The following is a 24,686-nucleotide window of genomic DNA, read 5'->3' on the forward strand; positions in this document are numbered from 1 at the left end:
TTTTTTTTTAAAAGACGCAAAACCGCCATGTCTCATAGAAACAAGTAAATAGGTCTATAAAAATAAGCGCATATAACAGGGGTCTGTAACCTATTTTAAATGAAGTGCCATGTTTTTATTTTCTAAATAGTGAGTCTGCCATATCCAGATTAATTTGAATGACACCACATTAAAATAAAAAAACATATTTTGATTGTCCACAAATATAAAGTTCTTCCTTCTTTTTAAATATGTTCTTGCACATTGTTATAATGATCATTATATATCCCCCTGCAGTCAGAGTTCATAGTTTTAATGAATGAATGTGATGCATTGTGAGCTGGTATAGATCTGCTATTTTCAAAAGTAATCTTTTTATTTAATTTTTGGATTAGCTGTCCTTAGTTGGGCAAATGCATTCATCTGGGGATCCTTGACATGGGAATGTGCTGTGTGACGATCACTGGTTTAAACAACATTAGGAGAAAAGCCCAAATAACCACTTTAGAAACAAGAAAAGCAACCACACAAAGCAACTTTACAGAAAAATAAGCCGCTTATAATAAACAGACATGGCAACACTCTACCAGCCTTCCAGAGCCGCTCAAGTGTCAAATCAAACAGTGCTTTTTGCGTTTATGAGGTGGTCAGACCCACGTCTAATCGTTATGCGCTGAGTGTCTTTAGGTCAAGGGGCTTAATAGCAAATTGCGCAAAGCGAGAATAATTAACATATGGACACTCCCACAATGCTAAAATATTCAGGGACGCGGTATGCCAAATGTGTGTGCGTTCAACACGGGCCGAGTGCGTTCAACACGGGCCGATATGCCTTTCATAATACGAATGTGCGCAGAGCGAGGCCAATTTATGTATCACGACCTGGTAAACTGCACCTTCAAAATCGACCTGTCTGGGTCCTCAAAAAGAAGCCCCTAATAATCACCAGTTATTTACATTACTAGGAAAGTAAGACATGCCGGAATCCATAAGAGATGGATAGTGATAATCCAGTACCTACGATATTAGATGGTAACTTATTATGTAGTAAGTACATGGATAATTACCAGAAACTAAATGGCTAAGTTAGAGTTATTCTGAAAATATTTCAATTAAATGGATAATGTGAATGCTACAGTAATTGATTACCGGTACCTTTTAGTTTCATAATTGTTGCTGTGGGGAGGAAACCTCATAACTCCATTTTTGAGGTTTTTGATTTATTTGTTTTGGCATAAATCAGTGCTATTGAACACCCTTTACGTCCGTGTGTTGTTTTGAAGATATTGAACCAATGGAAACTAGTAAAAGGTGCTTTGGATAAAACCTCTTAACTCCACTGGACCCTCAAAATGTCTGCTAAAGCAACTGACTCCACCACCTCTCCCGCTCATGGAAGTAATTGACTTGAGTAATTGAATATACGTTACAACACCAACTTTGATGAGGCTGTATTGCTTTGTTTTAAAAATAAGAGGTTTCCTCCCGACAGCAGAGATATATTACTTAGTAAGGAGCAGCACCACAGTGCAATATTTACAAATTAAAGCCTTACTGGGTAATTTTCCTGCTGGTCACTAGTTGTAGATCATTCCTCCACTTCCCAGGAGCTCTTAAACCACATTCAGTTTACCAAGAGCTCAGTGTAGACTTTCACTCTTTCGCCATCTTTGATATGAGCACTTAAAAGGACTACGAACAACTCAGATGATGATTTCCTTTAATTTATTTTATGTTCAAGTTCCAGACTCTCGGTTCACTCCAAAAAGCATTGGGTAAAATTAGTAAAGGCTTGAGTAATATTAGTTTATATTGCAGGAACAATTTTAAGTGATAAAGCCGTTTATTTTGTGTTAATTGCTCACACCCAGTATCCAATATTTTCAGAAATAGGACTAGCATAATTTACATATTCACCAAAAACATGTATGCATGAGCGACAGTAAGCATGTAAAAAGCACAGTATTCTCCTCGAACAATTCCAGTATGTCACTGAAAAGGGCTTTGCCTTAAAAGGCAGCACAACATTCTGGATTAGAATTGATTAATATTACATAATCACAAATCCACAAAATAAAACCCATTGGTATATAATGTTATGTTTGTATGCAACCATGGCACTGAAACAGACTGCAGTGTCATATTGTTACACGTTACTTATTTGTTGAGCTTAGTACATACTTTGTTGAAAGCATAATTTCAGTTTTCGCTATAAGTAACTACAATTAAAAAGAAAACAACCAAATAGGTTAAAGGTCTGGTTTTCTGAATAATTAGCCTTAAGAAAATGCATTCCAACCAATGAAAAGTAGTAACACATTGCCAGGTATATAATCAATGTGGCATTGTCCAAAGAAACAACCAAATTGTAATTGCTTTGACCGCTTAAAGGACAACTTTAGTTTTTTTCAACCAAGGTTCATGTTTTAGGTTGTTATTTAAGAAACTAAAAGGTGAGTGTTAATTTTCTGTCATTTGCTGCTTTCTTTCGTTTTGGGGATTTTAGCAGTTTTTGACAGGGGGGCGGGGGCATTCGAGCATGTATATGTATTTTTTTACAAAATATTATGGCGATTAATTTTTTTATTATTTACTATAGTCCTAATAAACCCCAAGAAATTACATCTGGCCACAAAAGATCACAGGATCTATTGAATGTGACAAACTGACATATTGAGCCTATACACACAGTAAGCCTTCCCCCAGTAGGCTATACCTTCACATTCAGTAGATCATGTGATCTTCTGTGGCCAGATGTAATTTCCTGTGGTTTATTAGGACTATAGTAAATAATAAATAAATAAATCACCATCAAATTTGGTAAAAAGAAATACATATTTAGCCCCATGCTTGAATGCCCCCGCCCCCCTGTCAAAAAGAGCTAAAATCCCTAAAACTAAAGAAAGCAGCAAATGAAAGAAAATTAACACTAGTTAACATTTAGTTTCTCTAATAATAACCTAAAACATGAACCTTGGTTGAAAAAAACTAAAGTTGTCCTTTAAATGATTATCCTCACACCTTCTTGGCACAGTCAGGGCAGTAGATATGCTCTCCGTTGATGACAAAGCGCTTGTTGGCCAGGGAGAGGGAGCACTTCTTGCAGTTGAAGCAGTATTCATGCCAGGCGTAGCCCTCGTAGTTGACCACATTGGTACCATGGCCAAACCCTGCATCAGAACACACAGGAGAGAATATCTGTCATTTTGGAGTAGGGCTTAAAAAAATACAAATTGACAAAAAAGAGATGCAAATAGATTTATTTTAATACTTTGCTGTACAACGGTGTCCAGGGGTGTAGTGGAGTGGAGCGTGCAGGGCAACAGCGCTCCCCCACTTCTAAAATGTTGGTTTTGGTCAAAACCATTTGAACCCCAGCATTCATATTCTTGGGCCATTGGTTATTTGGTTATTTTTTATTTTTTTATGTGTTTGAAAACTGTATAACCATAATTGTTTTAATGTAACGTTCCAAAGTGAGAACAGCGTAGAAAGAGTTCTGGTTGATCATATTGATCAGTGATTTCACTTAACTCAAATATCAATTTCACAAATATCAAATATCACAAAGGAAGCTTGTTCCTTGTTTCCATTTTGCATCATTGAGCCTTGCACCTATAAGAATACTCTTCTAATTTGGAGTGCTGCGGGTTGTCTGTCTTTTTCCTCATACTTATGTAATACCATATTTTTTAATATAGTTGGAGAGTAAAAAATGTTCTTTAGGAAATGTGAACCCTAAACCTTGGGTTTATAGACTTATCACTTGAGCCACACTGGCATTGAAGACACAACTGAGAATGTAATACTTAATTTTTTTAACTAATACTTAATTTTTGTAACTAATGTCCTAATAACTTTAGTTTCTCCCATAGTTTCATATTATTAGTTTGATCTGACAGTTGTTTTATTGAGGCATTTGATTTATATTTTATTTGATAAAAGGGATATTTCACTTTCAAATAAAATAAACATAAAAAATATATTTTAAAAGTAAGGGAAATATCCCAGCTCCTCACACTTAGAAGGACATTCTAATGCTTGAGTGGGCTGTGATTTTTAGTGGTTTGTAAATTCCAAGGGAATAGGAATAGTACCCGTGATAGGGTTCTTGCAGCCGTGGCACTTCTTGGCCACGTCGGTCTTGTAGCAGTCCACACAGTACACGCTGTCCTCATGGGAGGTGAAGCGCGCTCCGGCCAGGGATTTCTTGCAGGTACGGCAGACGAAGCAGTCTGAATGCCAGGGCTGGTCCTGGTAGCTGATCCCTCCAGAGGTGATGGGCTTAGTTAGGAAGGCCAGATGAACACAACCAACTCAATCAGAAGCATATACAGTAACACTTGTCTGTCCATTATAAATCAGACCATCTCTTTTCTGTTAGGTCAAAGTTGGTTTAAGCATGAAATTACCAATATGGAGGGGACAGATTCATGTTCAGCAGATCATTCAAGATATTTAGTTAAAAGAGGAGTGGGTCAAGTATAGGCCCTTGGGGCACTCAGTTAAGTACAGTAGGGTAAAGTGGTCATGGTCATTATCATAGTTTCTAGTTCTACCTGCTTGCAATGGAAGCACTTCTTAGCAAACTTCTTGTCATGGCACGGGGCACAGTATATGTCATCACCCTTGGTGAGGAAACTCTGTGTACGGATGGGCTCCTTGCATTCAAAGCAGGTGAAGCACTCCTCGTGCCAGATCTTGCTCTTGTACTCCACATTCTTGGATCCTGAAAGACAAATACAAATAAAAGCTGTCTGCAATGCACAGCTGTGTCCTGGATCAAATGTACTCGAACTGCTATAGCTAGGCTGAGAATAAATGGGGGTATTGGACAAATACCAAATAAACTGAGGAAGATGACTACATAATTTATTGCAGAGAAAAAGCAAGCCCACCTGGCAGCACCACCTTGTAGCAGCCCTGGCACCTGTTCCCGTCCTCGCGGGAGCCACACTTTCCACACATGATCTTGCCATCATCACGGGCGCTGAATGGCTCATTGGCCAGCGCCTTGTAGCACTTGACACATTTGAAACAGTCCTCGTGCCAGTAGCGGTTCTTATGATTCAGTTCCTGGACACAGAGATGTGGCAAAGGGTGAGAAGACGTGACCCCTCAAAGCCGTCATAGAGTATATCAGTGGCGTTTACAGGAATTACATTTTGGGCAGGAAAGATGTGTTAATTGCATAGACTGTAAAAAATATGGACAAAGCGTTCCCCGGGTCTAACATGAACGTAAAATGAAGCCTGAAATCCCTTGCATTCTAATGCACTGTAAATCGCCATCTTTCTAGATCCGTTTTGGACCAGCTGGCCATTGGCTGGCTCCGTTTGGGTCCAGCTGGCCATTGGCTGCCCAGACAACGAGGCGGGACTTCCCCCCTTCTTCTCCGTTGGTTTTTATTTTGACTCGAGTGGGAGGAGAAGACTCTTGAGTGGGAGGGGAATCCCGATCATAGACGGTAACGGTAGCCACGCCCCTCAGAACATACGCGACTTTATGGTCATTATTTTAATTAATGGGACCATAATTTTCCAAAAAGAATATTATGACATTAGAAATGAGACTTTAAACTAGTGACTGGAAGAAGAAAGTATTCATGACCATGTTTATTAAGGTAATACCGTCTAGGTGAAGTTGGGCCAAAATACATGGGCCTCTATGGAGCTATGGGGCTTTTTGGGTCCAGTCCAGCGCCACAACAGGCCATTATATGAACTACCGATTTCAAATGAGGCTTCACGAAATATCTGGCTGACTGCCCCCCTGGTTAATTGTCGTCCCCCCACGCACAATCGTAGCACTAAAGATATATACCTGCCAGACGAGTAGGATACAAAGGTTGAAAGGCATGCATTTACATTCCAATGGGTGATTGAGGGTCGCGCTCTACTGCAACGGCCAATAAGCTGTCCAATAGTTCTCAGGTCTTGTTTGTGTCCTCTCTTTTTTCTCATTGTATGGATTTTGGCCAGGCAGAAATGGATTTGGACAGGTGGACGCCTGTCCTCGCCTTATTGTAGATTTGGAGTATATGCCCCGTTCAAATGGAGGTTGTTTACTCGTCATTTGGACTGAGGCATTGGGCCAGAACACTGAACATCTGGTAGGTAGCAAAGTGATTTGGGATGTGTCAAGCCGTGAAGCCACTCAGTGTATACTGTATACAGAGCTGGACAGGATAAATTACATAATATAAAGTGTTAAGTGTAATGTAAGCAACCAATCTCTCACAGGTAACTATGTGTGACTGAGTGGTGATGAGTTTCTATTTTGGAGGCGGAGGCCATTAATGGAAGAAGAGCTGCTATGTGGCAGAGGCCTTTGTCGGAGAATAACAGCCGCCTGGCTTCAGCTGAGTTAATTTGAATATATAAGAGAAGAGTTGTGAAATCTATCACTCTTTCACAAAGTCACTGTCTAGGACTCTAGGTATCAGTGTATAGCCCATCACACACCGTCTGCGACCGCCGCGCGTCAAAACAGTCCTCCGTTATTTTCAATGAACCTATCGCACACCGTCGGCGTCCGACGCGCGCTGGCGCCTCGCCTGACGCGCCGATAGAACCAGTTCTATTTTCCACGCGTCGCCGCGCGGCAACGCGTCGCGCCGCGTCGCGTCGCACGGAGCCGGTGTGTGTTGGGCTTATCTCTTCTACTCTGGTTTAATTACTCCCTCCCCTCCCCTTCCCTTCCCACGCGTCTCAGCGCGATAGGTTGTGAGCTTGTAGATCGGCTATTTTCAGCAAGTGTAAAATCAGTCATTACGACGGCATTACGAAGGCCCGCCAAAATACATTTTAGTCGACTAAATCAACCGTAGATTTAGTCGACTAAAATCGTATGTTTAGTCGACTAAAACTAGACTGACAGTAAAACATTCCAGGTGACTAAAATGTGACTAAAACTAAATGAAAACTATTCAAGAGACTATGACTAAAACTAAAATAGAAATTTGCTGCCAAAAACAACACTGCATGCCATGTGTTCACCTTGGCATCAGCGCCGATGGGGCGGCGGCAGTCAGCGCAGGTGTTGGCGCAGAGCTTATCAAAGCATTTGGTGCACACGTGCTTGTCATCCTTCTTGACGTACTTCTTCCCTTGCAGCTTGTCGCGGCAGTAGTAGCAGTCGAAGCGCTCGGTCATGGTGGAGCTGAGATAACTCCTGGGACTACCTGTAAACACAGGAGGAATCCTCTTTTAATGACAGAGGCACAGCTAGGACACAGGGTTTCTCTGCAGTTTCAACTAGCTGTCGCACCATAGTTCAAATGTTGTGTTGACCCTGAAATCAGGAAACCCAATAATCTTTATATACTGTAGTTTTTTCTTTTACTGTAGGCGATTCACTAGTTGAGTTGAATGTTGCATATTAGATGCCACATGGGGGCAATGTTGCCTTGGAAGATCATAGACTACTGCACCATACTGTTTGTATTCAATAGTGACAGTCAAGAGGGGCAGATTCAAACCCCAGTCCCTTAGCCCAATTGGGTAGGCTTATGTGCTCTACACCAACAGCACTGGTTCTCAAACAGTGGGTCGGGACCAGGGGGGCAGTCAGCCAGATATTTCGTGAAGCCTCATTTGAAATCGGTAGTTCAGTGTTGTGGCACTGGACTGGACCCAAAAAGCCCCATAGCTCCATAGAGGCCCATGTATTTTGGCCCAACTTCACCTAGACTGTATTACCTTAATAAACATGGTCATGAATACTTTCTTCTTCCAGTCACTAGTTTAAAGTCTCATTTCTAATGTCATAATATTCTTTTTGGAAAATTATGGTCTCATTAATTAAAAAAATGACCATAAAGAAAAAAAAACATTGCGTATGTTCTGAGGGGCGTGGCTACCGTTACAGTCTATGATCGGGATTCCCCTCCCACTCGAGTCAAAATAAAAACCAACGGAGAAGAAGGGGGGAAGTCCCGCCTCGTTGTCTGGGCAGCCAATGGCCAGCTGGTCCAAAACGGAGCCAGCCAATGGCCAGCTGGTACCAAACGGATCTAGAAAGATGGCGACTTACATCAGGAATTACCATATTATTACAGGCTTCATTTTACGTTCATGTTAGACCCGGCGAACGCTTTGTCCATATTTTTTACAGTCTATGGTCGGGACCCATTTGTGGGTCACAGACCAATTTTTATGAGTCACCCATTAATCCCAGTTTATTTTCCTACATAAAAAAATATATACAAAAATATACATTCTCACTAGTTTGGGTCCCAGGCAAACGTCTAATCTGTCTTTTGAGTCTTGACCTGAAACGTTTGGGAACCACTGCTCTAAAGGATTTGACAGAACAATGCCCAGGTCTCACACTTACCGTAATCAGAAATACAACATAAAAATGCCAAACAACAACATTAAGCGTTTATAAATGCCAGCGTGTATTTTACAGTGCATTGCTGCCCAATGTTTTCCATGTAATCAGACACAGCAAGACACAGGCTGGCAGGCTCCACACAGCAGCAGCATACCAAACAGCTGAGCGAAGTGTGTGGAATGTGTTTTGTGGATGCCTGTCTGGTCGTTTTGGCCTCGGCTCTACAGGGGGGGGCGGGTTGGATGCTTTACCAGGATCTGACTGGAAAGTTGATTTTATGTAAGAAGTAACGAAGTACAAGTACTTCGTTACTGTACTTTCAAGTATCTGTACTTTACTGAGTATTTATTTTTACTTTACTATTTTTACTTTTACCTGTTACATTTGAACACAAGTATCTGTACTTTCTACTTCTTACATTTACGAAAAAATCTCGCCGGCTAGTTACTTTAGTTTAATCGATTGACAACGATTCGCGATTACGGGGTTCTTCTGTCGGGGTTTCTCTCTCTCTCTCTCTTCCCCCCCACCCCACAAACACTACACCCGCAACGCGCTGTTAAGGTGTCGCTGTTAAATTACACCTACTTCCTGTTAATAATAGCCAGTGTAAAATGTTGGGAGGGGAAGGACAGACTGTTTATTGCGCTATACAGGCATCGCGCTGCAGAAAGAAACACACAATGAATAAATCATAAATGTATGTTAAACGTTACCACTTGGACTGAAAAGTTCAATGACAATGCTTCATCAACTGTCTGTCCCAATGGCCAGTTAGCCACCCATGCAGACAGACAGTGTCCCAAGTGTAACATGTAGCCCTATAATCTTTTTCCTATTTTGATTTGATTTGCTGCCTCAACAGGTCAGCTGAGCCACCTTATGAAGGATTTGTCTGAACTCTGAAGTGGACATTTTTGTGCAAGTATACAATATCCTAATAAATCCCAATAAACTGATGATGAATTATTAAGAAATCACAAGTACCCTGCACAGAATGCACAAATTGTAATCTAGCTAATTAATGTGTAACATTGTGTGTGGATTATGTGAAATATAATGTTTACACACTAGTCTGATTAAAAACTCTGTTACACACCTGTAGTGTACTGTACTGTAAGTCGTTTTTATGATCCTTTTATATAGTAACTGTGTATGTGTGTACTGTGATTTCTTGTTGTCTTTACCACTGCACAAAATAAGTTTCCGAAAGGAAAAATAAAGTTCTTTGAAGTTGAAGTAGCCAATCAAAGCATAATGTAAGTGACATGATGTCAGCCTCTGCATCTTTTAAATTGAATAGCCTTCAAAACTTGAGGTGAGGTTACAGTTGCTTTGTATAGAAACATCCGGTCAAGTACTTTTGTACTTTAACTTCAGTAATTATTTGAATGAGTACTTTTACTTTGACCAAAGTCATTGTTTTACACAAGTAACTGTACTTCTACTTAAGTACAGAATGTGAGTACTTTTCCCATCTCTGTATAATTAGAAACACTAGCTCACCCCCTCTATCTAACCTCTCTCTCTCTCTCTGTCTCTCTCTCTCTCTCTCTCTCTCTCTCTCTCTCTCTCTCTCTCTCTCTCTGTGCGGTCAGTGAATTGTATATGCCAATAGACTAAACAGCATCAAGGAGTAGGCCTACTGCTAGTTGCTTATATTTGTCCCATCCAGAAATGGAAACAGCAAGTGGTACATTATGAGTTTATGACATTAAGGCTAAAAGGATGGCATAAAAAAGTCCTGGGGACTTGTTTCCATTGTGGTCCTAGTATGTACACACATCAACAACATTCCTGCAGTGCCACCAACAGCTGGGACAGTGGTAAACAGGGAAAAGTCATCTTCCTGTACAGACTGTGTGTCACGTGGGGTTGGGTTTTGTGTCGTACACATCTTAACCACATTAGCTCTATATACTTCATTGACTGGGGTCCCCCAGGGGTCTACACGTGGTTACCCACCTTTTTCCCCCTCTGGCAATCTACAAGCTTTCAATTTGTTGCGTCATAGCAAAGCGTTGTCCACTCGTTAAGATTGGATAGTTTTGCTGAATGTTCACGTATTATGATATGCCCAGAATAGAAACGGAATCCGCTCATAATTCCGACGGCCAGGCGCGTAGCGTCACCACCGTTCACTGTGAGTACGTCACTCTCACAGATAGGTGATTTCATCCCCCCCACTTTTGACCACCCGACTGTTTTTTGTCAGGTGAAATCTGACTAATGAAAGCTCATGAAATGTAGACGACCTAGTCATCATAGTAGCGACCTCCTCGTGATTGGTTGCCCATCATCATCATCATGCTACCTAAGCCAATGGGAGTCTGATCCCATACCCTGAAACGCCACCTAAACCGGGAGTCTGACCCAAGCCCCCAGTGACGCCAGGGCTCCACTGGGCGCGTTTGGGCGCGTTGCGTCACGCGTGCGTCACGCGTGCGTCACGCGTGCGTGCGTCAAAAAACGAACTGGTTAAATTTTATGGTGACGGAGACGCGACGCAACGCGGGCAGTGGAGCCACCCTCCATTGATTAAAAGGGAACATTCCCGACGCTGACGGAGACGCGACGCAGACGCGACGCAGACGCGCCCAGTGGAGCCCTGGCGTGAGGCTCTCCAGCGTTGAAGCACTACGCCCTAGTGGTTGGAGCGTAAACTGCAGGCAGACATGACGAGGAAACCCCGTGCAGCTGGGCTTTAACATTGAGCGCTCGGTTGCACTTCCGCATTTGGTTGGCAAATGCGGAAGTAGAGGGTTCTTCCGGGTGCTTCAACACGCCACTGAGCAACTTCCACCATTAATAGCGTGGTCTCTATCCTTTTATTATTCTATGGTCTGACCCCATACTAGCCGCCAGCCAATCGCATAGTATGATTGCCTGCCTCCATAGCTGTGACACACGCACCATGGAAGATCTGATTTCCGCACCGCACTGTACGACCGCAGCTCCAAGCGACAACAGCTGCTAATGTTATGAGCTAACTGCATGATGGACAGCAGGAAAGCCACAACAAAACAGTCATTGAACCACGCACAGAACGTCGGACACAAACACAAACAACAGCCGTGAGGTTGTGACACAAACATATACGTTACTAAAATCATAATAATAATATGGGGGGAAAACAAAGACAAAAAGGGGGGCAACGGAGACAGCGTGTGGAACTCTGCCAACGCCGCCTGCACCGCAACGGCCACGAGGTTGTGACAGAGAAACATACACATGACTAAAATAATAATAATAATAATATGGGGGGAAAACACAGCGCCTGTTTCACCTGACATTATTACTATGTAATAATTTCTTGTTTTTTGTTATTTTCAGCAATAACTCATATAGTTTCCCCTATATGAAAGCCTATTGGCCCATTTCAGACTGATTGAACGGCAACTGTGCCATTTTTGGCTAGCCAAAGCATGCCTACCTGGGAAGTTTGGTCGGGAATAGGCTAAAATAGAACAAAAAAACTAAATAAAATGCCAAATTCGGTGGGCGAACATGTCACAGATGTGGTGTCACACACCCCTGCCGACGGCGCATTAGTCTGTCAACGTGGCTTGGCGTGTGGTTAGGGTTAGGACGGGGTGCATACGTTTGTTACACATACTAACAGTCCGACAGGCATTAGTTCGACAACACTGTCACACCCGACATGCGCTGCCGGTTACAACTAACCCGTGGTCCTGACATGCGTGGCAGGTTACAACTAATTAACCCGTGGCAGGTTAAAACTAACCTGTAGCGCCAATCTACAAGCTCACAATGTGTCATTGTATCTGTAGATCTGCGATTTAAAATTGGAACATTTGAATATACAGTATTTGAAACACTTCTTGTAAACAAAACAAATCTTGTATGGGGAACTCTGGCACAATATATTGTCAGATGAGATGAGAGGGAGTACGTTGCCAATAAATATTGATTTGGGGGGGGGGGTCGACATGAAAATGTTTGAGAACCACTTCCTTACAGAACGTTGGTGACATCGTCATCAGGTCTTGACTCTTGGCATCTTAATCCAGTTTATTACAATGGAATGCCACTTTGCTCTTGTTGCCATAGGAACACAGCAAATATTTCTTAGCTAAGTTCGAAGCTATTTGAGTGGGATGGAGTAAACAGCCATGTGCGAGAGATGAGTCTGAAGGGCTCTGTGGAAGGATGACCGCTGAGGCCTGTCTGCAGCTGTGCCATAGGGATAAAGATTGGGCAGGGCATTGAGCCCTGATGAACACCCCTTATCTTATCCAATCACACATGGCAGTGGTGTAACATTAGTGCAGTTAGCCAGATCAATTCTAAATATGGATTGCTTATTTCAAGTGCATTGACCTTCCAGAGAAGACCTTTTGTCAAACGCAGAGGGGCGACTGCTGGGACTCATCCATTCCATTGTGCACTTTGGTTAATAAAGCGTGCCATATATGATTGCCCAGTACTTTCGCTCTAATCCTTCCTACAAACAGTTGGACAGCTGCCACCTCAAAAACAGCCATGGTATGCACCATCACATCACTCAGGCTGAGGTTTGGGTACACACATAGTCCCTGTGGGGAGGGGAGAAATTTAGCATCCAAAGGTCAGTATGGGACCACTTTCAGTCAGAGTGGCAATGCGATGGGACAGGGCATGGTGTAGAGTAGATCAATGCGATGGGACAGGGCATGGTGTAGAGTAGATCAATGCGATGGGACAGGGCATGGTGTAGAGTAGATCAATGCGATGGGACAGGGCATGGTGTAGAGTAGATCAATGCGATGGGACAGGGCATGGTGTAGAGTAGATCAATGCGATGGGACAGGGCATGGTGTAGAGTAGATCAATGCGATGGGACAGGGCATGGTGTAGAGTAGCCTCGGTACCAGGCTTTCATTTTTGTTGGTGCAAAAATTGAAAGCCTGGAGGAACGCATTGGCCGCTCTGGTCTAAAAGTGGGAGTCAACCCTTCCGGGTGGGTCGCTCCAAATGATGTGACGTAGCGCTGCACTAGGGGGGAGAGGAGGGGCCGGGGGTGACGGACAGATCGATGAGATCCAATCAGGGCGTGCGCAAATCTGAGCCGCGACCCGCCCCTCTAGACCAGAAACCTAACACGTTAGCTCAGGCTAGGTGTAGAGTAGATCAATGCGATGGGACAGGGCATGGTGTAGAGTAGATCAATGCGATGGGACAGGGCATGGTGTAGAGTAGATCAAAGACAAGCATGACGCAGCCAACATATATCAGTCTAAACAGCATCTAGTAAATGTAATCTCGTGAATGATATCAAAGCAGTCTGTGGGCAATGCAGCATGTAAAATATATTAGAACTACTTGCTGTCCTGTTGAGAATCTCCCTTTGTTTTGTTTCAGGATTACACTGTACATTACATTGAATGTATACAACATGCAATTACAACATAAACGATAAATCCAAAGAATGTTGATAGAATTAAGATAAAATTCAAGGTTGCTGCAGAATCTTTCATTAAGTGCCTTTTTGTATTAGTTTCCTTTTCTTTCTTTCATTGAACACACACTGGGGCTGAGTCCTCATTTAAAACAGCACAGAGTTACAAAAGGAAGGAGGAAATTGGATGATTCAACTTCCACCCTCCATTTTGAGATCTACAAGCTATAGTTGCTAATCTAGCTGAATTGAAACCTATTATGAAATGCCCAGAATAGGGATGCTAGTGTGGTAAAAAAATAGTTTTGTGGTAAGATAACTGAAATGGCATTCAAATGCATTAAAGGGATTGTGACATTAAAAAAAAGGTTTTGGAATTGTTCTTATTTTTTTTAGGTTTTCTAATCTCAATTGCACCCAAAAAACATGAACTTTTAACATTCAGTAGATTTTCTGTGATCTGGGGGTTTCTGGCTCAAACAGGTGCTCTGATTTGCCGGCAGATTGTGATGTAAGATCCTGCAAATCCCATATATGTCAATGGGATTTGCCAGCAGATGTCACTGTTTTCACTGTGTTGCCTGTTTTCATTGTAGCTCAAAAGGCTTCCAAACCCCAAAGAAAACTTCAGACCACATAAAATCCACTGAATGTTCAAAGTTCAGGTTTTTTGGGTGTAATTGAGGTCATAAAACCTAAAAGAAAAAAGGAAAAGAAAAATAAATGAAAATGAATGTCATAAAACCTTTAAAAGATCTTTCCTAGGTCCAAAGAAAACTAAGGAACGTGGATCTCGAGGTACTCTCATGAACATTGAAGGATTAACCTTCAAGTTTAGGAGATAACTGGGAAATTTTCAAATTCAAAATTGTCCACCTAAAATTGTGTTATAAAATAACGTGTGAGGCTGAGGAAAAAAGTACCATATAGCCATCAGCACATAGATCTCTGCTTTGGCACAGGGTCATATAACTTCAAATATCTAACAATTTTACGAGCATCTCTGGATCACCACTGACACCAGCATTATTGTCTCTTTACCTGAGTGCCGGAACGTCATGTTTACTTCCTGTATTGCAGCGAGGAGAGAAAAAGAAGTTGGGGAAACAAAAGCAGCAATGGAGGAGAAGAGAGTAGCATCCGTACAGGGTTAAATGGCCCTGCACCTCATTAAGGCACGGTATGGGGCTGTATATACCCACGCCCTAACACCCAAACACACCCCCAGGGCCCAGGGCCAATACAACCTTCACTCCTCCACTCCTTTTTAGGGAATGCATCAGTGGATTCCACTGGTGTGACATCAGGAGGTAAAAAAGAGAATGGTCCAAAGGTTTTGAATGAGAACCTCCAGGGATAATAGATACTCCCACAGCCCCCCATCATCACCAAATGCTGTTGGGGTCATGTTGGGAAGGACATGTTGGATCACATCATTCATAAGTCTAATGGATGACTCACTGTCATTTGTCATTTATTGCAGGGTTTCTCAAAGTGCAGGGAACTGTTACAAAAGTCCAGGGGTGCCTCAGAATACTTTGATATTATTTGGAAATGATCAATATCACTTCGGTTTCACCACTTAAACCCCTCTAGACTTAGTAAGACGGACCACCACACCTCACCAAAATAGACACGCTACAACATCATACCGCTTTATCTGCGACTTTTGGTGAATGTTCCCTGAACTCCCTCCAGAATAGCCGGGGATGCTGGTGTTCAAGTGGTTAAGTGGTTAGTGCAAGTAAGTTATTTTCAATCTGTCGTAATGGAAACTACTATTCTCTCAGGTTTTTCACCTACTGTATCTTAGGGGGGAAAAATTACATATATACGTATTGTAAGATGACATAAATGTAGGGTTCTATAGTAAGGGGTGCCTTGGGTGAAAGTTATTTGAGACAAAAAAGTTTGAGAACCACGCCCAGCAAGCACGGTCAGGACCTGGACGAATTAGTGACGTCTCGATTGGGGCCAGATCAAATCAAACCAAGACTAGTCACATCAGGCCCAGAATATCACCTGATTGCAACCAACATCAATTTTACCCACTAAGACGGATGTCCCTGGATGAATCAGAGAGAGTCTGATCGAGGCCAGATCAACTTAAGTCATATCGTAACTAGTCAGATCTGGCCAAGAATAAGCTATATTATTTAAACTGGTGAAGACGTCCTGGAAATGACGTAAAGATCATCCCCATATGGGCTGTGATCTGGCCTAGTCCTGAACGTCATCGGAGTCACTGGAAGACGTCATCATTCATCATAACGTTATCATTGTCATTTGGCTTGCTGGGACTGGTTTATTGAGTGAGTTGAGGAGGAATACAACGTACTTCCCGAATCCTCATGGCAGTGTATGCGTGCGTGCGTGTGTGTGTGTGTGTGTGCATATGTCAGCCTTTATATTACATAAGGTGATTTTTTTTAACCCTGCACGTGAAATGGCAACATAGAAAATGCGGCCTTTGAGGTTAGATTCCAAGGGAGAATATTTCCTTTAAGAAGATTGGACCATGTCCATACATTCCTCATTCAGAGGGCAGACGGACAAGAAAACAGGGATTTCATACGCAAAAAAGGAAATCTCAATATCACACTGTAAAAATGTTCTGCAACGGGTTAAAGCTAAAATAAAATCTCACAACTGAAAAATGGTGTCGTAATGTGGGATTTGGGAAACAGTGCAAAAAGAGCACTTTGATGTTTTAGTATTATTGATCCCATTGATCTACATACTGCCAACCAGACCATTAGGATTTTATAGAAGATGCTTTTGCACATATTGATAGTTTGACTATTTCCAATGCTCTATATTAAAATAATAACCAAAAATAGCTGAACTACAAGCTCTCAGTGCTCCTGCGAGCTTGTAGATACTACTTCTGCTGCGCAACATGCTGAAGACATGCTGGCTTCCAAATGACTGAAATCAGTCATGGTGACTGAGAACTTTAATCCATGCATCCATCCATCCACCCATCCATCTATCTATTACACTGCTAACTTTAAGCCTGTGATTTGCAGTCCAGTAGAACAAAACAAAATTGTCCTTTAAACTCTCATATTGAGAGCAAGCAAGCAGAGGGGATCGCTAGGCCATGAGCCTGAGCAAACACAAAAGTGTGTGTGTGTGTGTGTGTGTGTGTGTGTGTGTGTGTGCGTGCGTGTGTGGGGGCGGTGCTTTATTCCTTAAGGGCTCCTGCATGACATAATTGCAGATTTGATTTGGTCCATTACTGTAGGAACATTATTTGTCTTTTCAATAACTGTCCACATTTATAATCTGTCACCCAATTAAACTAAACCCACAAAGGCTAATTAACGAGCAGCCCGGCGCTATGGTGGAAGAGTGGAGGGCCTGGCGGCAAGAGAACATTCTTTCCACGGTATTTGTTTGCCTCAGTCTGCATCTCTCTGAAAGAATGATTATGTGAATGATGATGTGCGTGCGTGCGTGTGTGTGTACTTGGCTGCTGCTATGCTTGTGAGGACCAAATACAAGAGGTAACAAGACTACTCGCCCCGTTTCTGTTTTCCTCCCAGAATTTTCCCCAGTGAGGGGTGGGAGAGACTGGACAGCAGACGGCTAGACTTTGAATTTCTCTAACTATAAACTTTCATGACAGCAGAACAGCCTAAGTACAAATATAATTTATGAAAAGCTACTACAGTGAAGTCTGTTCACAGAAGTTGTTGTAGGATATGTGGGGATTATCTGACGAGGTACCATTTGAGGGGGCAAAACCTTACATATACTAAATAATACTAAATTGTTTATAGGTTCAATATAAGTCAAATAATATAGCCTTTCCACAGGAGTATCTTTTTATATTTTTCCAAAAAGAATACAAACAGCCAATAGCATATTACAAAGTTATCCCCCTCACTGGGGAAAATTCCAGGAGGAAAAACGGGCAAGCACCGGGGAGTAGGGAAATCCAGTATTCTTAAGATGAGCCTGTTTTATGCTTAGGATGCTATACATGTAAAGCAAAAAGTAAGCAGGCACATCCAAGCAATCAAATGCCAGATGGTGGACATTAAGCACACTCTTCATGAAGAAAAATGAAGTCTGCACGCTGGATCAAGCTCCCACAAGTGAATTATTCCACTACCACCAAGACGGTAGTAAATGGAAATCAACCGAAAGTCTACATAAATATATTAAGTACAAGGATGTGTGTGTGTGTGTGTGTGTGTGTGTGTGTGTGTATGTGCATGCATGTGTACATGTTTATGGGTGAGCGTATGTGTGTGTGGCAGTGTGCTTGAATATGTGTTTGTGCAAGTTGTGCAAGTGTGTTGCAGAACCAAATAGACCCATACAGGTCCATTTGGTTCCATTTGTACACTCTCAGAGTTACAGGCCCACAAGAGTACATTTGGAACCCCCTCAAGGAACCCTTCATCTCGTCCTGGGACACCACTTAGAGAACTGTTCTAGCGGAGCAAGGATGATGTACAATGTGTTTCGGGCAAAAGAACAATTGAATTGCTTATATAAAAGGTCTTCATGTTGGAGGTCTTAGCTAATGATCAAACGTACACGTGTTCATGTTCCCATGCAGCATGTAACCTTATCAGGTCTGGAACATGGAGCTTCTGTGAGGTATTTCCTATTGAATGTTTACCTCTAAAGTAGCAGGTTGGGAACCAGGCTCACAGGAAGTCTGGACTTGAAGCTGCGGAACTAGCAAGAGGTCTCTTGTTCCATCCCTGGAACAAGTACTGTACGTAATTCCCACGGGTGCATGCGTTTGGTCCGACATACCGGTGGTCCGAACGACAACCTACCTCAAACCCTCACCCTAACCTCCCACGGGGCAGCACACATAAACCTAACCCTCTCCCGACCCTTAACGCACCTCGGACCAATGCTCCTTCGAACCAATGATATGTCGAACCAAAGTATGCCTCCCAATTCCCACTCCCCCCTCTCCCTCTCTCTCTCTCTCTCTCTCTCGTTACACATGGAAATTGGTTGTAGACGAATAGACGTGACACAAAAGACCAGTTTATGTATGCAAGGCCCGATTTCTCTACATCACTGTATCCCAAACAGTGGGTCGTGGACACATTGTTATTTTTCCGCTTATTTTTGGTTTCCTACATTTGGTTTTTAGTGATTATTATTTAAAAATATTCCCCAAAAAGCTAAACTTTTCTTTCACAGTAATTTCATGAAGAAATAAAAGAAAATCTAATAAATTCCATAAATTTGAACAAATATTTAAGATGCAGCTTCGCGCCGCGTTGTGAGCTTGTAGAGTGGCTATTTTCACAAGGTTTGGTCCCGGGCGAATATCTAATTTCTGTTTTGGGTCACAGGCTAAAAAGCAATCTGACTCAGTCATCCGCCATTCCTGGTTAGCAGACCGACTGTCAATCCGGTGATAAATAGAACAACCTAATCTCTGTCAGGGGAATGGAAAGTGGCCGTGACTCATAAAGGCATACAAACAGAACAAACCCTGCACACAGGCACACCAACACACACCATCCATCACACACAAAGCAGACGCACAACACTATAACAGCTTGTTTCTAAACAGCTACCTAGAAGTCAGGCTGCGGTCACTAGACGCAGACAGAGGTCAAAATTGTGTGACTGCTGGCTGGTCGAAAGGCCACAAGGGCACATATCTGTCACTGACACTGCTAAACAAGAGACACAGCTTAGATAAGACACTGACATGCAGATACACACACATGCATGCACGCACGCATTCTCCAGCAGACAGTCCGCTCCGCTGCTCTTTCCCTCTCCCTTTCATTCTTTCTATATTTCTATATTTTCCTCTTTGCCGTCTCAGACTCTCAAGTGGTTATGTTCCAATTTCTCCGGCTAAAGGTTGTTCCAATTTCTCCGGCTAAGAGGTTGGAGGTGAGGATGTAAAGTTCTCCCTCCACAGGGGAGAATGCTGCTTCAGCCAGCCAGGATTGCCTAATTAGGAATCGCAAGAGGACATTGATTGAGCTTGCCGTTTTCATGCATTTCACTTTTCACTCAACATACGCACGCACACACACACACACACACACACACACACACACACACACACACACACACACACACACACACACACACACACACACACACACACACCTATCAATCTGCTCCATCGTTGCTCTCTCTCTTCATCCATCTCTCTCTCTCTCTATTGCGCACTCTCTATCAATCTTTACGGCACACTTTACTGCAGTAGAATAAACCGCTGGGACAAAAGGTTCCTTAAATATCTCAGGACTTGTGATGGAGAGTACGTATGTAGCAGAGTGGCTCAGAACCTCTGCCTGCCTCAAAAGTCCATAGGGATATCCCTTTGGTCTAGTGGTTAAGATGTTGGACTTTCACGTGGGAGACCGGAGTTCGAATCCCGGGTGTTACAAGTACAACTTACACTTACAGGCCATGTGATTTAGCAGCTTGCTTGACGAGAACTGTAAATTATTCCCATATTAATTTGGAGCTATAGGAATAATACACCACAGTAATGTAAGTGCATTATGTATGGAGCGAATGTTATACGTTGTGTACACAGGCCCAGACGACTATAGGCTACTGTTCATTTTAATACATGACATGGCAATATATTGTCATATGAAGATGTTTCACATGGAACTGATTATCTTAAGTAGTGTCATAAATGTGTATACTATAAATAGAAGCAGCAATAAAGAAACAAACATGACATAATTGAAGCTTATTGAGCAGTTTTAATGGCTTTTTGTTCAGCCCAGAAGTGATGTCAGACTTGAACCACGTGCCAGAAGAATAAAGGACTTCATCCAGGTCTCTTTATTGACATCATGCATTCGGGCTTGCCAGCTGCACAATATTGTATTATTAGCCTACCACTTTAACCTGAGAAAATGATTGGGTAATAGAGTCCAGAGGGAAGCACGCACATCTATAAAAATTATTCAGGTGCTGAACCAAAACATAGAGGAAGGAGGCACACTGTTATACAGCTAAGTAAGTTTATTTTAAAAGGATCTGATTGGGTAAGACATTGTTTATATAACCCATTGATTATATAATATTATCAGGCACTATAGTAAGCATGCAGACTCAGAGAAGCATTGACCCAGTAGGCCTAGTAATAGTACAATTTAAATATATACACAGAGTGAAAGTCAACCACTTGTCACAAGTAAATACATAATTGATGAAACCAATAAAGTAGCCACATATTATTCTTATATTTTATAATTATATAATAAGTTTAAGTGCGACTCAAAGGTGCGTCACTCAAACCTGTAGGCCCCTACACATCCTGCGCACAGTGCTGTCTGTAGGCGTTGGAGTTGGTTACTTTGAGCTGAGGCACCCTTCCACACCAATTAACGCTAATTGATACTAGACATTAATTAAACACACCCGTGGGCCGTGCTCGCACTTAATCATAAATAACGTCGATAATTTGACAGAATTCAAATTAGTGTAGAAATATGTTAAGTCAAACAACATGCCAGTTAAATAGTAGCACAAGAAAGACCCTTGTTGTCTTACCTCTGTGCGTAAAGATGTGCGCCTCTCTACACCAGCTGCGCCTCCGATGGATTTCTCTACTCCTGTAGCTGTGTCGTTAACGTCCCTTAAAAGACAGAGGGAGGGGAGAGAGAAAACTCAGCAGGATATGATCCAAACCTCTGTACGCTCGCCTAAACAATGACCTCAGCCAGGAATTTACACGCTCTTATACAAAGCCGTTCTCATTCGTCTTAGACTGGGGCTTGTAAAAGTATTAAGTCAATATTGTAGTGTAGTCTGTCTAGGGCCAACTTTTAACATAAGCCTCTGATAGGCATTTAAAGGTAAATCAATATGAGTGCCACTCACCACTTCGTAGGCTATGCTATTTCAATTATCAGCTGGCACAGTTTCAACATCATGCTTTTTACAAAAGATGGACCAACGCATTTAAACACCTATCTCATCCAAGTGTTGCGTATTTTGCGCTCACTTGCCTCCTTCTTTGGTAATGAATAGTCAACATAGAAAAATTACATCAAGATGACTCACTCTAAAACCCAGAGTATACATTGCATAGCCTGCAAACTCACCATACATCAATTTAACCACTACAGTGCAGTTCATTCAATTACACAATCATGATCCATGATGATCCATTTTGTTATAGCAACAAAAGAAGTTAAGCAACAGTACAAAAACAAGAATGACTCAGTCATAATTGCGAGCTGCAGCAAGCTCTCGTTTATATGAACAACTAGCCTAATCAGTTTGTGTGCTGCAGCCTCTGCCTCAGCTCACAACTTCACCTTGCGGTGTTCAGAGGATAGAGCCTGGGCGAAGCATATAACATTTCGGCTTCATGATCTGGTCGGGCGAATGATTACTTACGTCATATTAGTCTGTTTGTATACTCATCAGGCCGGAACCCCCAAACAGGATCAGGAAACAGAAATAATTCCCTGCATTATTTTAGGGCTTACCCAATAAAAGCCTTGATGTGGTGTACGAATCCGACAAGGGTCTTGAAGTACTTCTTGGAATAGTTTGTTTGGTATATATTTTATTACAACTCGTAGTGACTGACTGGCGAGACTAAAAACAAACAGGGCGACCATAACTAAATAGCGATTATTATTATTATTAATATTTTCTTTTTGAGTTTTTATCATCCGGTCTAAACCACGCCTAGACTGGATGACACAGGCGATAATAGGAACACAGACCAGGCTTTCCTCCGAGGTGGAAAGTCTAGTCTAGTGATGCAAGGTTGGGGTTTTATGCCGTTCAGACTATGGGTTTTATGAGTACGTCTCCCATTGGCTTAGAGGCAGCGTAGAGGCAGCCAATCATGAAAAGGTCTCCACTACGGTTGCTAGTAGAGGTCAGGGGGGCAGTCAGACAGATATTTTGTGAAGCCACAAGGAAATCGGGATTTCCTGAAAGTTCATATAATGGCCTGTTGTGGCGCTGTCATTGGGCCCCAAAAAACCCATGGCTACCCCTGGAGGTAGGTAGAAAGGTCCAGCCATGAGTTTGTTGCCTGTCTCAATAGGTATAGTCTATGCCTCAGGGCCCAAATTTGACTTTACTTGAGTTAGGCTATTTCTATTTTGATACTTTTAGGCTATACTTCTACTCCACTACATCTCAGAGCTAAATATTGTAGGCTACTCTACAATTTCAGACATTTTCAGTATTTTGCAGATTTTGATTAACTACAAAACATATACATTAACTGAGAAATCATTATGTAAGCTATTATTATAGGATCAGCTACTGACAGTGCTGACATTTTCAGGGAATAAATTGAATCTTGATCTTCAGGTCAAAATTAGTGTCAGACTCATCCTTTGTCTAGATGAGACATGACCTATGACACGATCTAAATGTCTCAATAGAAGAACAGGGAGACAAAATAAAGGTTAAGTTATGTAATATGATATTCTACCATACAGATTGGACTAAAAACTTTTGTACTTTTACTCAAGTAACATTTTGAATGCAGGACTTGTATTAGGGTTTTTTTTTCTACACTGTGGTATTGATAAATGACTTAAGTAGACACTGGAGTACTTCTTCCACCACTGTAGATATATCCCTAGTTTGATTTTACATCTTCATTTAAACAGGGCAAGCTTTTTACATCTTCATTTAAACAGGGCAAGCTTTTTACATCTTCATTTAAACAGGGCAAGCGGTTCCAGTCCATTAAACTACAGGAATCAGTTAAGGAATGATGTTAGAAGACAAACTTTACTTAAAAAAAAGATAAAGCATATGTAGCCCTTGCACGCGGCACACGCACGCACACACACACACACACACACACACACACACACACACACACACACACACACAAACACACACACAGGGTGTGTGGGCATTAGGTCATGGCACTAAGAGTAATTCGAGTGTCTGGGTTACCCAAACAATAACATCAGGCCATATGGGCTCAAGCTGAACAGTAGCTCAATATATTTTGTTTTACTGCAGTCAGATGAGCGTGACCGATCTGCTGATGCTTATCAGTTACAAACATACTGACACACTGTAATGCACAGAATGACAAAGCAATGGAGACACAGGCATACTGTCCGTCACACACAAATACAGAAAGAGAGAGACAGAGCAGGGAACAAAAACGTGTTGTATATCTCAATGGGAATGCCCCGGTGGTCATCTACTATAGGACGCAGCAATTAAACATATCACTTCTGATAAACAAGCACTTAGTAAGCCATTACATTAATGTAATCACATACCGCTCTAGTGGTATCATTTACGAACGGCAAGGAGCCTTGCATTACATAACAAGATATTGACAAGTAAGACGCGCAAACGCGGGAAGCGAACGCAGCTCGTAAATTGCAATAACAACAAATTACGTACTTTTTTTTCCTTTTTAGTTAGTAATTTTTTAGACAGACAGACAGACAGACATGACGTGTTTAGCTTCTGGTCAGGGCCTTACTGCACTATGTTTTATCATGGTACACACTTGAAGCAATGATAGTTTACTTTACAACGTTGTGGTTGGCCTAATTCAAGGTTGTAGGTAGTTTGTATGTTTCAAAATCACAGGAAAAAAAAAGCTTATTCAAAGTACTCTGTGACAACACAAAACAGACACCACCATATATATTATAGACTATAGAGCATAGCAGTGGCCCGGGCCAGGGCTGGACTGAGACAAAAATTCGGCCCGGACATTTTCCCAGAATTTGGCCCAGACTGGCCCACCACAACCAGCGCGCAGATACTCTATTGACTTTTCGGATCGAGGTCGATACAAATACTTGAAATACAAGCCCTTAACACACCACATTTACAGTACAACATAAATGATGCACAACCAACAGACAACTCATTTAACATTTGGCCCAGAACGGCCCACCAGAGGGTCGGCCCACCGGGCATATGCCTGGTACGTCCTGTGGCCAGTCCACCCCTGACCACTGCTGTATAGAGCATAGCAGTGGGCGCTCATTTT

At 42.1% G+C, this 24,686-nt stretch overlaps 1 protein-coding gene across 2 annotated transcripts; it reads right to left on the minus strand.

The window, feature by feature from the left end:
- Positions 1-1,687: 1,687 nt before the first annotated feature.
- fhl1a (four and a half LIM domains 1a) lies at positions 1,688-21,441 on the minus strand. 2 transcript variants are annotated; one of them, XM_083785374.1, is made up of 6 exons: positions 21,233-21,441; positions 6,978-7,162; positions 4,878-5,055; positions 4,539-4,708; positions 4,077-4,263; positions 1,688-3,149 (listed from the first exon to the last, which is right to left on the minus strand). In XM_083785374.1, the coding sequence occupies exons 2-6, from the start codon at positions 7,131-7,133 to the stop codon at positions 2,995-2,997; spliced, it is 846 nt and encodes a 281-aa protein (XP_083641500.1). In that variant the 5' UTR covers positions 7,134-7,162; positions 21,233-21,441; the 3' UTR covers positions 1,688-2,994. The 2 variants fall into 2 exon arrangements, with proteins under 2 accessions (XP_083641500.1, XP_083641499.1); XM_083785373.1 differs by lacking the exon at positions 21,233-21,441 and adding an exon at positions 14,756-14,877.
- Positions 21,442-24,686: the final 3,245 nt, after the last annotated feature.

The sequence above is a fragment of the Protomyctophum parallelum genome, assembly GCF_964188405.1.
Source record: "Protomyctophum parallelum genome assembly, chromosome: 16".
Lineage (NCBI taxonomy): Eukaryota > Metazoa > Chordata > Actinopteri > Myctophiformes > Myctophidae > Protomyctophum > Protomyctophum parallelum.

Coding starts and splice junctions, on each gene's coding strand:
- fhl1a (XM_083785373.1), bottom strand. Junction 5,056..6,977: donor CCATCGGCGCTGATGCCAAG/GTGAACACATGG, acceptor CTCTGTGTCCAG/GAACTGAATCATAAGAACCG. Junction 3,150..4,076: donor CTGCAAGAACCCTATCACGG/GTACTATTCCTA, acceptor GTTCTGATGCAG/GGTTTGGCCATGGTACCAAT.